Below are 14,630 nucleotides of genomic sequence, written 5' to 3' on the forward strand. Positions count from 1 at the left end.
CGATCTTTGGCCGGAAGCAAGATGGCGGAACAAGATGGTGGAGGCTGGTTGCTAAAATGGGTCCTATAATCACCCATGAATCTGCCCATGACCGTACTACGCGTTTGCGTGAGAGTAAGCCATCTTGCTCCGCTATAGGATCTTTGCTTCAGACTGATGGGGGGTGGCGGGGAGAAGAAAGGAAAAAGGAGGAGGGGGAGGAGGAGCCCGAGGGCTGAGGGATGGGAGGAGACAGCCCGAGGGCTGAGGAAGGGGAGGAGACAGCAAGGGCTAACAAAATTGGGAGAATTCAATGTTCATGCCCGCAGGATGCAGACTACCCAAGCGGAATACGAGGGGCTGTTCCTCCAATTTCCAGTGTTGCTCACTCTGGCCATGGAGGAGACCCAGGACAGAGGTCGGACGGGGAATGGGAGGGAGAGTTGAAGTGCTGAGCCACTGAGTCAGGTAGGTTCTTGCGGACCGAGCGGAGGTGTTCGGCGAAACGATCGCCCAGCCTCCACTTAGTCTCACCGATGTAGATCAGCTGACGTTTTCTCCAGCATTTTTGTGTACCTTCGATTTTCCAGCATCTGCAGTTCCTTCTTAAACAAGTGATAATTAGATATTGAGGGGGGTTTAATTGGTTGCTCGGTGGAATAAGTGACAAAGACTAAAGGTGAAAGGGAGACAAAAGGGTGTTAGATAAGCAGAGAGGAGGAGGGGGGGAGGGATATAGGGGAAAGAGGGGTATAAATAGGAAATAAGGGACTTGAGGATGTGAGATGAGTGGACAAAGGAGGGGAAAGGACCAGGGTGACTGGGGCAGAATGGTGGGAGAAACGGATGCAGACAGGGGGGGCGGGGGTGAGAGAGTGGGGGTAGGGAGGGTATTATTTAAACTAGGTGAGTTCAATGTTCACACCATTCGGTTGTAAGCTACCAATGTGCAATATGTGGTGCTGTTCCTCCAGTTTTAACAGCAATAAATGAACATTTCTCATTCCCAATGCTGGCAAGCACAATTCAAAGCCTTCAAATGGTGTCAAATACTTAATCTGAGAAGTATCTCACATGGCTTTTGCCCACGATCTGCCACTTTATGGATGTCAGTGTCTAGCCAATTTGTTTCACTTTGCAGACCCTTTCAAGTCGATCATTATATACAAAAGCCCACATACTCCGACATCTTAGCCAATTCAATTCAATTCAATTCAATTCAACTTTAATGTCATTGCACAAATACTGAGTATGGGTATTGAAATTACTTGCCCCTCAAATCAAAATATGTCTAAAGCACAATATACAAAGTGTTACATCTTCTTAAACAAATAAATTTAACATAACTAATCTTGTTAATCTCTTTCCACTGCAGTCACAAATTCCATGTTGAAATTGGTCTTGCACAAGTTGGATATAAAGAATGTCCTTTCCACACCAAGAGCAATTTCACGACCATGGATCCTGTAGATAGCTGTGCAAGTGTCTGCAGCTATACTTTATTGCACCTTCTGGAAAGAACTCCGTGACAAAGGCATTAAACTACACGCAAGCACACTCGCAAGCATTGGAGCTTCAGACTTTCACTAAGAGGATACCTTACATGATTGTACCAAAGAATCCTGTCCAATAAACTGACTAGAGTTGGAGGCAAGATCACTGCTTGTCTCAGGTGTTGGACTGGGGCACTTAGGAAAAATCCACAAGAGTTGAGCTGTGATGTAAACGAACTTGGCGCAGTTAGAATTATTGCAGGCTTGTATCCCCGATTCCACCTCATAATATATGTAACCAGGATCCAGAGAAAGTTTACTTGACTACTTTTATATCAAGAACAAGTACTTAGATTGGGCTATGGTTCACCGTGTAGCACTAAAGTAGCACAATCAGGCACGTGGGTGATAAGAGCCTGGTAGCAGCTTTACATCTTCAGAGCCGACAAAGATGCATTATCTTAAAAGTTCCTCTCAAACGATGAGGAGAAACAACATTATTCTGTCAGATACATATCTTGAATGCAACAAGACGGCAATTTTTTCATGAAATTCACGCCTTTGAAGAAGCAGACTATCTCTTCACCACCAGAGTACGGAAATCACATGTTGTCTGATGCTCTTGACCATCCATGACCACTATTATATTATTAGGTTCACTCCTTTGAAATCCACAACAATCTTGTTGGTCTTGATGACGTGACTGGCAGAGAACATCTGGATGACAACTGAAGGAACTAGATGCCACTTCACTTTCCAATCTGTAGTCAGAGCAATTCAGGTGTCGAAACCTGTGATAGGCCCTAACACTATTGTGTGTCTTGAGAGCCAAGGACATGCAGCAATTCTGTCTCATCTCGCCCCAATCAAGTGTTCATCATTGGTGCGAACATGTTCAAATGAGTAGATTTCATATGATTTGGAGATTCAGATATTACGTAGAATCTTCTAATTTAATCTACATTTTGCTTGATGTTGACGAGTAAACGTTGAAAGGGGCTGCAAGAATGTTCTTTTCAATTTGGATTTGTAATTGTATTCTTTTGTCTGGTTCGTGAATCAACACTGAGGTTTGTCTGGTCTGGTGAATCAACACTGAGGTATTTCTTGGTGATGCTGCACGGTTTGCAAGTTGGTTTGATACTGCATTCTTCCAGAATTCTTGGACACACCTCTAAATCCAATGATGCCTATGAGAAATACTTATTTTCTTTGGGATTTAAGCCTTACGTTTCAATGGACTTTGCATTACTGTATCATCAGTGTGATGCTTCCACTCATTTCCCAGAACTTCTGAATCGGTATAGTTTCATTTTTAAGTCTTCAACAGCTACAACAAAAGGAGAAACCCAAAAAGAGAATTGCGGTTCCAAATGCTCCACGCAGTTAGAAACCAGTTAGATCCAAACTTCCTTTTTACTTGTCAAAACAAAGCAATGTGCACTCAGCTACGGAAACATCTGGAACATGGGAATGGAATTCTGCCCAGCTTGACAATTTGACTTGTTTTATTCAGACTGTGGGTTACAACAACCTAAAGACAATTCTTAAATATTGAAGCAGCATCAATCAAACAAATTATAAACAATCAAATACCCATTTAACAATTAAATTCTTATTGAGATCACTTTTATGTATGTTACTAAAACATCAAACCTGAATTTATACAAATATTTATTGCCCCACACTAAATGTAGAAGGCATAGTTCAGCTGTGAACTGCCGAGTGGTTAAACAGCCCACAAGAACTGCTGCAAATGTGCATGTACAGAAATCGAGCTTAGTTCCTTACCTGAGTGACACCATGTTTCCAATTTCCGCTGGTAAACTGCGCAGTTTATTAGATGATAAATCCAAGTAAGCGAGATTATAGAGTTTGGCAATATCAGGTGGAACACGTGTCAGGTTGTTGTCATTCAAATGAAGTACAGTCAAGTGCGTCAAAGACCACAGTGAAGTACTCAAACACCTCACGTTACCTACACAAAGAAAGAATTTAGAAATACAATAAGTTACAGGGAGTTTAACTTAGTGAATTATTTTTTTAATTCATGTATATACTAGCTGCAAAAAGTATTTGCTGCTGGTCAGCCGGATTTCTTTGATTATCTGCATCTTGACAGAGAAGCACAAGTTAAAGCAAACATTTGGAATTAGCTTGATTTCTGGCATGTGGCCAAGGTTCATCTCTAAATCCAGAAAAAAATGTTTAGCAAAGAACACAAAGTGCTGGAGCAATTCAATCAGGCAGGCTCTCGGGAGGACATGGATTGGTGACATTTCAGGTCCTGACCTGAAACCCGCTGAGTTACTCCAGCACCTTTTGTTCTACGCAAGTTCCCTGCGTCTATAAATGTTTTGCATTTCAGCGCTAACAGCCATTTTACCAAAGGATGGTTTAGCGCAGTTTATGATATTTGTTGGCTGGTCTCCTGGTGATGCTGGATTCAAGCTTAAACATACCCTTTTTGTCACACCAGACAAAAGTGGAAATTAGGGAAAATTTGGCCATTCCCAGCCTTGGACTGTAGATGGACAGATGCCGTTTCAGGTTTGGACCATTCTTCGGGCTGATGGGATAGTGGGGAAGTCGTTGGAAGAAAGAGGTGATGCGAAATGTGGAGCAAGAACTGGCAAGTGACAGATGTTTCCATGTGAGGGAGAGAAGGGTGGAGATAGTAACTAAGGCTAGAGGTGATACGTGGAGAAGACGAAAGGGTGTAGATTGTAAATTCTTCCCTCTCGTTCTACATTTCACTACCCCCTTTTCCCTTTTGTCTTCTCCACTTATCACTTAGCCTTGGTTAGTCTCCTCCTTTCTCTCTCCCACACAACTCACCTGCCAATTAACTTCTCCTGATCAGCATCCATCCACCACTTGTCAGCTCTAATTCCATCTCTTCATCCCAACTTTTTCTACTAGCTATCTGCCCTCAACTCCATCAGTCTTTACAATGGTCCACCCTAAAACATAATCTATTTTACTTCACCGACGTTGCTAGGCCCACTGAATTCTTCCCCCGGTTTGTTTTATGCTCACAATACTAGCAGCTGCAGTCTTTTGTGTCGCCTTGGACTGTGGATGCCATTTTTAGCATTTGTACCACCGTGAGAACCGGGATCAACAGTTCAGCACTTTCCAAGTTGAATAATTTGCAGCCTTCCAGTCTTCCCACACTGCATTTAATCTAGTGTTTAGACGACTGTGCTCAACAAATTTTCAAGCATAACATGCTGGTCTGTCTGAGCACATGCAAAACAACAGGTGCCGCAATGTGTTTCTAAAATACGACAGGAACACTACGAGAAAGATCAAAGAGTGAATTTTTACATTTCACAAATGGAACATTAACATCCAGGGCTTCAAAGAATTGCATGCATACGCTCTATAAATTCATGCACACCACAAGGGGAGACAAGCAGCTTTTGGCAGATCCACAATAACTCACCAGAGATTTCTAATTCTGCCCATTGTGATTTCTTCCCATTAGCCGCCTCTTCTAATGACATGATTGCATATATTCTACGTAGATCTTTTGGATCATATTTTTCTTTTGGCAATCCTATTAAGTCTAGAAAAGGAAAATAGTCAGTTTTCCAATCCAATCGCTAACACTGCTTCTTTTGACTTTTTATGAATGTAGAATTGCAAATATCTTTATCACATGGCAATGCAACATCAAATTTAGCTATTTTAATTGGCATCTGCACAATATCAAGATTCAAATATCGACTGTAACATAGCCAAATACTTCGACAATAACATCATTTCAATTACGTGGTCAGATGGACCTGATATGAACTACACAAAAGTGATTAAAATAAGATGAAAATTTGTTTTTTTATGAATTCAAATTGCAGCAAGAGTTCCTGTTGTACTAAATAAGCTGCAGCTATAAGCATATAAACCACTGAAGTTCATTTGTAGCATTAATTAGGAGAGGGAGGGATTTTTTTGATTTGGGTGATAGGGAGTGCTTTTTGAATAGATAGAGCCAGGGAAAATTCTACTTTTCAGGGAATTTTCATTTAAAACCACTGAAAATCTGCTATTTAAGTGTGTATCAATAGCACATAGTATCTCACATACAACTAATAAACAGTACATGAAGCAGAGTGATAGAGGCAGGAAAGAAGCAAGAAAGCAATTGCTACAAAACATGCCATAATGTAAACATGTACAAACAGTTCACAATTTAGACTGAAGGATGTTTATTTTTCAATGAACATAAAATGACATACAAAGCTGATCACGGTTCAATACTCAATGAGTTTTGTTGTGAAGGTCAGAATACTGTCACAAACAGGGTGCAAATCAGTGAAAATAAAATCTGTAAATGAACAAATATAGCATTTTTGATTCCAGAAAGATTCATTAAAGTGAGCTCTGGAACCTGGATGGACCTGTTGGTTTTGTTTCTCAGATCAGAAAATAATTTTATTCATATTTTCAGAAGTTATTCAATAAGATGTCCCTCAGAAATCTATCCATGGAAATGAAGATATATACAATAGTTAAAAAGTACATAAGATACCGTGAAATGCATTGGTCAGATAAGGAGGATTGAATTGGGGAAATCCAGGATGATTGATTGGCCCAATTTATTTCTCATTTTTTACATACTGATGTTTTTAACCAGCAAAATTAAGTGTATAGAAAGAGGCTACTTTTCAATGAATTTTATAGGGTGGACACAAAGTTGATATTTCCTTTTATTGAGGTGTCCAGAACCAAGGAATCAAACCCTCTATTTTGTTAGCCTCTCAGGACAGAGTTGAGAATACATTTCTTAATTGTAAGATAGTGAATCCTTGGAACCCACTACTCTTGAGGGACAATCAGTGTGTACAAACAAGGTAAAGATCAATAGATTATTAGATGCCAAGGGAATCAAATGATCTGGGATTTATACAGGAAAGCGACACCAAGGTAAAAAATCACCTGCGACCTACTTCTACTTATTTTTCTTACATTCAATATTTTATGTATTTTTTCACCCAAATCTCCCATGCTCACTGACCAAGAAAGCTACCCACAACGAGCTTACAATCTATGGTGCACACTTCTGCTTTATTCACATCAGTTGCTATCAGGTATCCCATGGTGTCTAGCACTTATATTATCAATGTGATCAACAAACACCCAATCAATTTAAAGAATCTTCACCAACAGCAAACAAAAACAAAATACACAAGCAATATCCCATTTTAGCAATATCGATATAATTGCACGTTCAAAATTTTTTTTTAAACTGGAAAATCTACACGATATAATAAATGTTAAGGGGAAGGAAATTCATTAAATTTTGAAGAATGAGGATATTACAACCTACATGCATAAAATTCGTTTTCAGACAGCGGTGCAGCTGGTAGAGCTGCTGTCTCACAGCGTCAGAGATCCTGACCTTGGGTGCTATCTGTGTGAAGTTTGCATGTTCTCCCTGTGACAGCCAAAGCTTCCTCCATGTGGTCCGGTTTCCTCCCACATCCCAAAAGCATGCAAATTGTTAGGTCTGTGTGTGTGTCTGCCTGCCTGTCTGCCTTTGCGCCTGCCTGCCTCTGTCTGTGTGTGTCTCTGCATCTGTCTGTCTGTGTCTGTCTCTGCGTCTGTCTGTCTGCCTGTGTGTGCGTGTCTTTGTCTGTCTCTGTGTGTGTGTGTGTGTGTGTGTCTGTGTGTGTGTGTGTATGTGTGTGTGTCTGTGTCTGTCCCTGTGTGTGTCTGTGTCTGTCCCTGTGTGTGTCTGTGTCTGTCCCTGTGTGTGTCTGTGTCTGTGTGTGTCTGTCCCTGTGTCTGTCTGTCCCTGTGTCTGTCTGTCCCTGTGTCTGTCTGTCCCTGTGGCTGTCTGTCCCTGTGGCTGTCTGTCCCTGTGGCTGTCTGTCCCTGTGGCTGTCTGTCCCTGTGGCTGTCTGTCCCTCTCTCTAAAAGTGGAATAACATTGAACAAGTGTGAACGGGTGATCAATGGTCGCTGTGGACTGGCAGACCAAATAATCTGTTTCTATCTCTAAAACTTAAAACAATTAAAAAAAATGTAAGGACCACAGATTTCATTAAGAGTGATTACACCGTGAAGATACACCATTAAAATACATCATAAAAAATATTTAAGAAAGAACTGCAGATGCTGAAAAAAATCAACGGTAGACAAAAATGGTGGAGAAATTCAGCGGGTGAGGCAGCATCTATGGAGAGAAGGAATAGGCGACGTATCGGGTCAAGACCCTTCTTCAGTCTGATGCTGCCTCACCCGCTGAGTTTCCCCATTAAAAATATTCACACCTTTCAAAGTGTGACATTTTTTTAGATATTTCACACAGTTTGTAAATTCCTGAAATTCACATCAACACTGACTGTTCGGGAGAACATCCAAAACACAAACTGTGAAAATCCAGGAAACTGTTGGAAGGAACTCCTGGAATTCCAAATGAGAGTACAAAAATCTAAACTAAACCATCTACTTCACAATGTTACGACTCAAAACCCCATCAATTTCACTGTCATCATAAACAAATAAGACAAATTATTTAGTCTTATTTTCGTCACTAAGAGACGTCCCCGAGCTCCGACGTACCCGCTGCATACATTCTACGTGCTTACCACGAGTTTGATTTTTTTTTAATAAACTCGGGAGAGCTCTTGAATTACCTTGTACTGTGGGACAGGCCCTTTAGTCCCTCCTAATATGGACACTGCCTATGGACAATGTTGCCACTGCAACAGTAACATTTATTAGTTGCAGTACCAGTCAGGACAGCACCAGTTGCTTGGCAGAATTGCATACCCATTATCATGATCTGGCCAGATTGGTATTTTCTTATTTTCTGCCATTGCAGTACATTAATACTTCCAAATGAAAAAGATGACAGAATAATATCAGAAGATATTTCTATCTTTCATTCCCTAACTTTCTGTTACCAAGTTCAGCAATATCAGCATAACCCAATCTAATTCAGATGACAAATGTGTCTCAGAAACACCTTACATAAACTAACTACGTCATTAACAAACGTGTATTTTTTAACATGCAAGATTTACTTCTATTTTCTATCAGTGACCAAATTCTGACCAGGCAATATGTAAAATCAAAACATGTCTAAATTATTGGAAATACAATGGTTGTATTGCAGTTAAAAATTGTTGCAGTTATTTTATGAGAGCCACTGGACATGAAATTACAAGAACCTGATAACACGTAGGAGCAGGAAAACCAAAAATAAAGGAGAAACCACTGCCTTTGCCTCTTGTCTACCCCGACCACAAACCTCTGCGCTTACTCCTTAATTCTCCAAATTCAAGCTACGCTACATTTCATTGTCCCCATGTGTCTCCTTCAGAATGACAACTCCTGACTTTCATGTTATCCCATGAGCCACATTGACAGAGAAGAATTAATGTCATGAGATGAGAAAGGATTTACAAAAGCTCATAAACTTTACATATTAACGGTTTTCCTTTCCACAGAAGCTTCCTGACATGCTGAATATTTATAATATCATTTCTTTTTATTGCTGGTTTCAACCATTTGCTGTTTTTAGACTTCATATATTAAAAGAGAATACCCATTCTTCTTGTTATAGAGCTGTCCAAGCATTAAATCACAAGGATGAAACAAATGTCTTTGGATAAGGTCATCTCAATAACAAGTAATTATTCTTTTCTGCCTTTTGCCATCCTATAATCCCCTCCTCTTACTCCCATTTCGATCACACTTGTAGCATCTGTACCCAGAGTGATGAGCTGCTTGTTCTGCCCAGTCTTCAATTATGTTTCTGTAAAAGCTTTAAACATCCCACGTACCAATCAATGCTCCAAGTTCATCTATCTTACATGTCAGGCTTCTTGCGTGCAAACAAATGCAATTTATCCTATCATCCCACATTCTCATCAGCTACACGACCGCTTTGGGTCCCACCCTTTTGCCAAACTAGATTAAACCCTCCTGAATGGCACTAACAAATCTCTCTGCCAGGATATCCTTGTTCTCCTCCAATTTAGGTGCAATCCAAAGCACTATTTTTCTGCTTGTCATTTTCCCAAGTGAGTTTTAAGTGATTCTCTAGTTCCAGATCACAATCATGTTATAACCAATTTGATCTGCATAGGACAAATAGTGTTCACAAAATCATCAGTAGCATTATATCAAGATAGCGCTACTTTTATTGGGTAAGAAGCTTGCCATCCTACAAAACTATTTGTTGCTGCTTCACACTGAGATAAACTGATGGCAAGAATTTGCAGACAGAAAATTAAATTCCAACTTTAAATTTCCTAAATATTGGTCTTGTCCAATACAATATACTATAATATGGCTTTGTGCATTGAAGACTGTTGTTTGTGATTTGAGAACGTTCATGGTTTCAACTCTCAATAAGTACTTTTTTATTTTTATGCAGGGACTGCTTTCAGAAGACACATGACTATTTAGCAAGACAAATGCTAGTGAACAGATAATACCTGACAAAGTCAGATGGTCACAATGATAAAAAACAATAAATCTTTCAAGCTTTACCAGTGGTGCAGAAATATACTTATCGATCTTTGTGTGGAAATGTACAACAAACAAGGTTATCCTGAAATCAATTAAGATTGAATTATTGCCACTCGAGTGAAAGAGGTGTAAACATTGTGTGTTTTTTATGCAGCTTCTTGCTGATGACTACATACTCAGGGATACAAGAAGAAATTCAGGGATACAACTATATGCCCTTCAGCCCAAGTTCATGCCGACCATCAACCACCAATTTGTACTAAAGTTGCACTAATCCCATTCTACTTGTCGCTTTACCTCCCCCCTCGACACCATCCAAGGACCCAGGCAGTCTTTCCAGGTGAGGCAGAGATTCACCTGCACCTCCTCCAACCTCATCTACTGCATTCGCTGTTCCAGGTGTCAACTTCTCTACATAGGCGAGACCAAGTGCAGGCTCGGCGATTGTTTTGCAGTACACCTCTGCTCAGTCCGTCTTAACATACATGATCTCCTGGTGGCTCAGCACTTCAATTCCCTCTTCCTTTCCCAACCTGGCCTTTCTGTCCGCGGCCTCTTCCATTTCCAGAGTGAGGCCCAGCGCAAATTGGAGGAACAGCACCTCATATTTCGCTTTACATCCCAGCAGTATGAACATTGACTTCTCTAATTTCAGATAGTCCTTCCTTCCCCTCCCCTTCCCAGCTCTCCCACAAGCCATTATCTCCACCTCTTCCTTTCTTTTACCTGCCCCCCGACATCAGTCTGAAGAAGGGTTTCAACCCGAAAAGTCGCCTATTCCTTCTCTCCATAGATGCTGCCTCACCCGCTAAGTTCCTCCAGCATTTTTGTCTACCTTCGAATTTTCCAGCATCTGCAGTTCTTTCTTAAACAGAACAAAAAACAAAATCAGCAGGGTTCTTCAATTATTCAACTATTCTTTTAGACAATAGACAATAGGTGCAGGAGTAGGCAATTCGGCCCTTCAAGCCAGCACCCCATTCAATATGATCATGACTGATCATCCACAATCAGTATCCCGTTCCTGCCTTCTCCCCATATCCCTCGACTCCACTATCTTTAAGAGCTCTATCTAACTCTCTCTTGAATGCATCCAGTGAACCGGCCCTCACCGCCCTCTGAGGCAGAGAATTCCACAGACTCACAACTTTCTGTATGAAAAGTTATTTCCGCATCTACGTTCTTAATGGCTTACCCCTTATTCTTAAACTGTGGCCCCTGGTTCTGGACTCCCCCAACATTGGGAACACGTTTCCTGCCTCTAGCGTGTCCAAACCCTTATTAATCTTATATGTTTCAATAAGATGCCCTCTCATCCTTCTAAATTCCAGAATATACAAGCCCAGCTGCCCCATTCTATCAACATATGACAGTCCTGCCATCCTAGGAATTAACCTGTGAACCTACACTGCACTCCCTCAATTGCAAGAATGTCCTTGTTCAAATTTGGAGACCAAAACTGCACACAGTACTCCAGGTGTGGTCTCACTAGGGCCCTGTACAACTGCAGAAGGACCTCTTTGCTCCTACACTCAACTCCTCTTGTTATGAAGGCCAACATGCCATTCGCTTTCTTCACTGCCTGCTGTACCTGTATGCTTACTTTCAGTGACTGATGAACAAGGACCCCCCAGATCCCGTTGCACTTCCCCTTTTCCCAACTTGACACCATTTGGATAATAATCTGCCTTCCTGTTTTTGCCACCAAAGTGGACAACATCACATTTATCCACATTAAACTGCATCTGCCATGCATCTACCCACTCACCCAACCTGCCCAAGTCACCGTGCATCATCATAGCATCCTCCTTGTAGTGCACACTGCCACGCAGCTTTGTGTCATTTGCAAATTTGCTAATGTTACTTTTAATCCCTTCATCTAAATCATTACATATTGTAAATAACTGCCGTCCCAGCTATTTATGTCATTAGTTTCACAGCGGAGCCATTCCTAACACTAATCCACCCACCATCCCATTTCCCCAAACTCACTCACAACCATTTAAATTTTGTCCGCCAGACCCGACTGCATGTCCTTCCTGATCAGGTCTCATGCCAAAGAAGCTACAGCTCTCAATCCTATACTATTTCTCTCATCTCAACTTTTATTTTCTCCTGCACATATACTCATGAATGCATTCCATTGAGAGGTGTGTAGAGATTATGACTTAAGTTTCTGCTTATCAATTTTCTTTTCAATCCCAAAACATGCCAGAGAAGCTGCCACTGTTAATGACATAGACAGCGTGGAAACAAGCACTTCAGCCCACCGAGTGCACACTGACTACCAATCACCCAGACACTAGTTCTATCCGGCACCCTCGGGTCAATTTACATTTAGAAACATAGAAAATAGCGCAGGAGTAGGCCATTCGGCCCTTCGAGCCAGCACCGCCATTCAATATGATCATGGCTGATCATCCAAAATCAGTGTCCCGTACCTGTTTTTTCCCCCATTACATTTCACATTACATTTCTCTCATCGCAGGTCAAGTTTTCTTATCTCCTGCACATATACTAATGGTTGAATTCCATTGAGAGTTGTGTAGAGATGATGACATAAGTTTCTGATTATCAAATTTCTTCTCAATCCCAAAACATGCCCGAGAAGGTGACATTGTCAATTACATTCAGAATGTACTCCCCAGAAAATAAAAATCAGAATTAAAAAATATATTTTTACAAAGCTGTGCAAAAACTCTCCAAACATTCTCAGCATTTATATAATCATTAGCATCATACTCAGTAGTGTTCACACCTAGCTTTAAGCAAAATGCCCTTGTCACTCATTTGGGCCTTTGGAGTGATATCTGTTCCCTTGTTTGAGGGGTTGGCCCCACTGCACCCTGCCCCTGAATGTCCAGCAATCAAAAAACTCTAGTCTGTGGTCCTCCCCCAAAGATTCTTGGTGTTGGCTGCACCAAGCTTCAGTGTGTCCCTCAGCACGTAACGATGCAGTCTGAAATGGTCCAGTCGGCAACATTCCCTGACGGATATCTCAACGGTCATAGAGTCAAACAGTGTGGAAACAGGCCCTTCAGCCCAATTTGCCCACACCAACCACCTTACCCCATCTACACTGGTCCCACCTGCCCACATTTGGACCATAACCCTCTAAACTTATCCTCTCCATGTACCTGTACAAATGTCTCTCAAATGTTATGATAGTGCCTCCCACAACCACCTCCTCTGGAAACTTGTTCCATACACCCACCATCCTTGGTGTAAAAAACTTATCCCTTAGGTTCCTATTAAATCTTTCCCCCCATCACCTTAAACTTATGTCCTCTAGTTCTTGAATGCCCTGTGCTTGGCAAAAGACTGTGTATTTGTCTTATCTATTCCTCTCATGATCTTGTACATCTCTATAAGATCACCCCTCATCCTCCTGCGCACCAAGGAATAAAGTCCTTAGCTTGCTCAACTTCTCCTTGTAGCTCTGGCCCTCGAGTCCCAGTAATATTCTCATAAATCTTCTCTGCACTTTCCAGTTTCACAACATCATTCCTAACCTGGTGACCAAAACTGAACATCATACTGAAATGTGGCCTCACCAATGACTTAATCAACTGTAATATGACCTCCCAACTTCAATACTCAAGACTCTGACCGATGAAAGCCAATTTGCCAAAAGCTTTCTTGACCAACTTTCAAGGAACAATGTGACGCCACTTTCAAGGAACAATGTACCTGCACCCCTAGATCCTTCTGCTCTGCAACACTCCCCAAAGCCCTGCCATTCACTGTGTAGGTCCTGCCCTTGTTAGATTGCCCAAAATACAATCCCTTGCTTTTCTTTGTATTACATTCCATCAACCAATCTTCAGCCCACCTGCCCATCTGATCAAGATCATGCTATAATTATTGACAATCGTGTTCACTACCTACAATAACACAAACTTTAGTCTCATCTTCAAACTTGCTCATCATGCCTTGCACTTTCTCATCCAAATTATTGATATAGATGACAATCAGCCATCGGCCCAGCACCGAACCCCAAGGCACACCAATAGTCACAGGGCTCCAGTCTGAAAAGTAACCCTCTACCATTGCCCTCAGCTTCCTTTTGAAGGGCCGAATGGCCTACTCCTGCACCTATTGTCTCTATTATTTAATTAAGCCAATTTTCTATCCAGTCATCCATCTCTTCTTGGATCCCACACAATCTCTGCAGGGAGACCAACAGCAGCACTTGATATCCGTCTCCAATGCGTCCCTGGAAACAGCCCATATATGAGAGCTTTTTGTAATAAACCATGACAAGGACCCTTGCGTCATTCTTCAGACCCTCTTCGCAAATCCATACCCTGCAAAGAGGTGGCTAGCCAAGGGATATATACAGCATGATCAGTACCATTTGTGCTCAGAGCAGATCAGCAGCACTGTGACATGAAGCTCTCTACACTATTCCTTCAGTATGCCCCAAGTGCCAAAAGTAGCATTCTGTTTTGCTTGAGTTTTATTAAACATCCACATCCATTACTCAAAGGGGAAGGTGTAAAAGTCAGTCAACCATACAAATAAATAATCTTTTAAAACAAATATTATATGCAATGAGAAAAAGTGAATGGGAGCCAAAGTAGTTTTGGCTGAGATAAAATTACTGAATAATTGTGAAAGATATGATAGAGAAAGGTACATAAAATTCAGTGACATTCACAGATTAAGCAC

At 41.3% G+C, this 14,630-nt stretch overlaps 1 protein-coding gene across 3 annotated transcripts in view; it reads right to left on the reverse strand.

Moving 5' to 3' along the window:
* The window catches only part of cnot6l (CCR4-NOT transcription complex subunit 6 like), a 66,705-nt gene that overhangs the window by 41,760 nt on the left and 10,315 nt on the right, over positions 1-14,630 (reverse strand). For 2 of the 3 annotated variants that reach the window (XM_033023833.1, XM_033023841.1), the window contains exons 2-3: positions 4,921-5,043; positions 3,264-3,450 (exon numbers count right to left, since the gene is read on the reverse strand). In XM_033023833.1, the coding sequence (XP_032879724.1) occupies positions 3,264-3,450; positions 4,921-4,981 (248 nt within the window). In that variant the 5' untranslated portion in view covers positions 4,982-5,043. The remainder of the gene's footprint in view (positions 1-3,263; positions 3,451-4,920; positions 5,044-14,630) is intronic. The other variant, XM_033023849.1, reaches the window with a different exon arrangement.

This window comes from Amblyraja radiata, chromosome 1, assembly GCF_010909765.2.
Source record: "Amblyraja radiata isolate CabotCenter1 chromosome 1, sAmbRad1.1.pri, whole genome shotgun sequence".
Lineage (NCBI taxonomy): Eukaryota > Metazoa > Chordata > Chondrichthyes > Rajiformes > Rajidae > Amblyraja > Amblyraja radiata.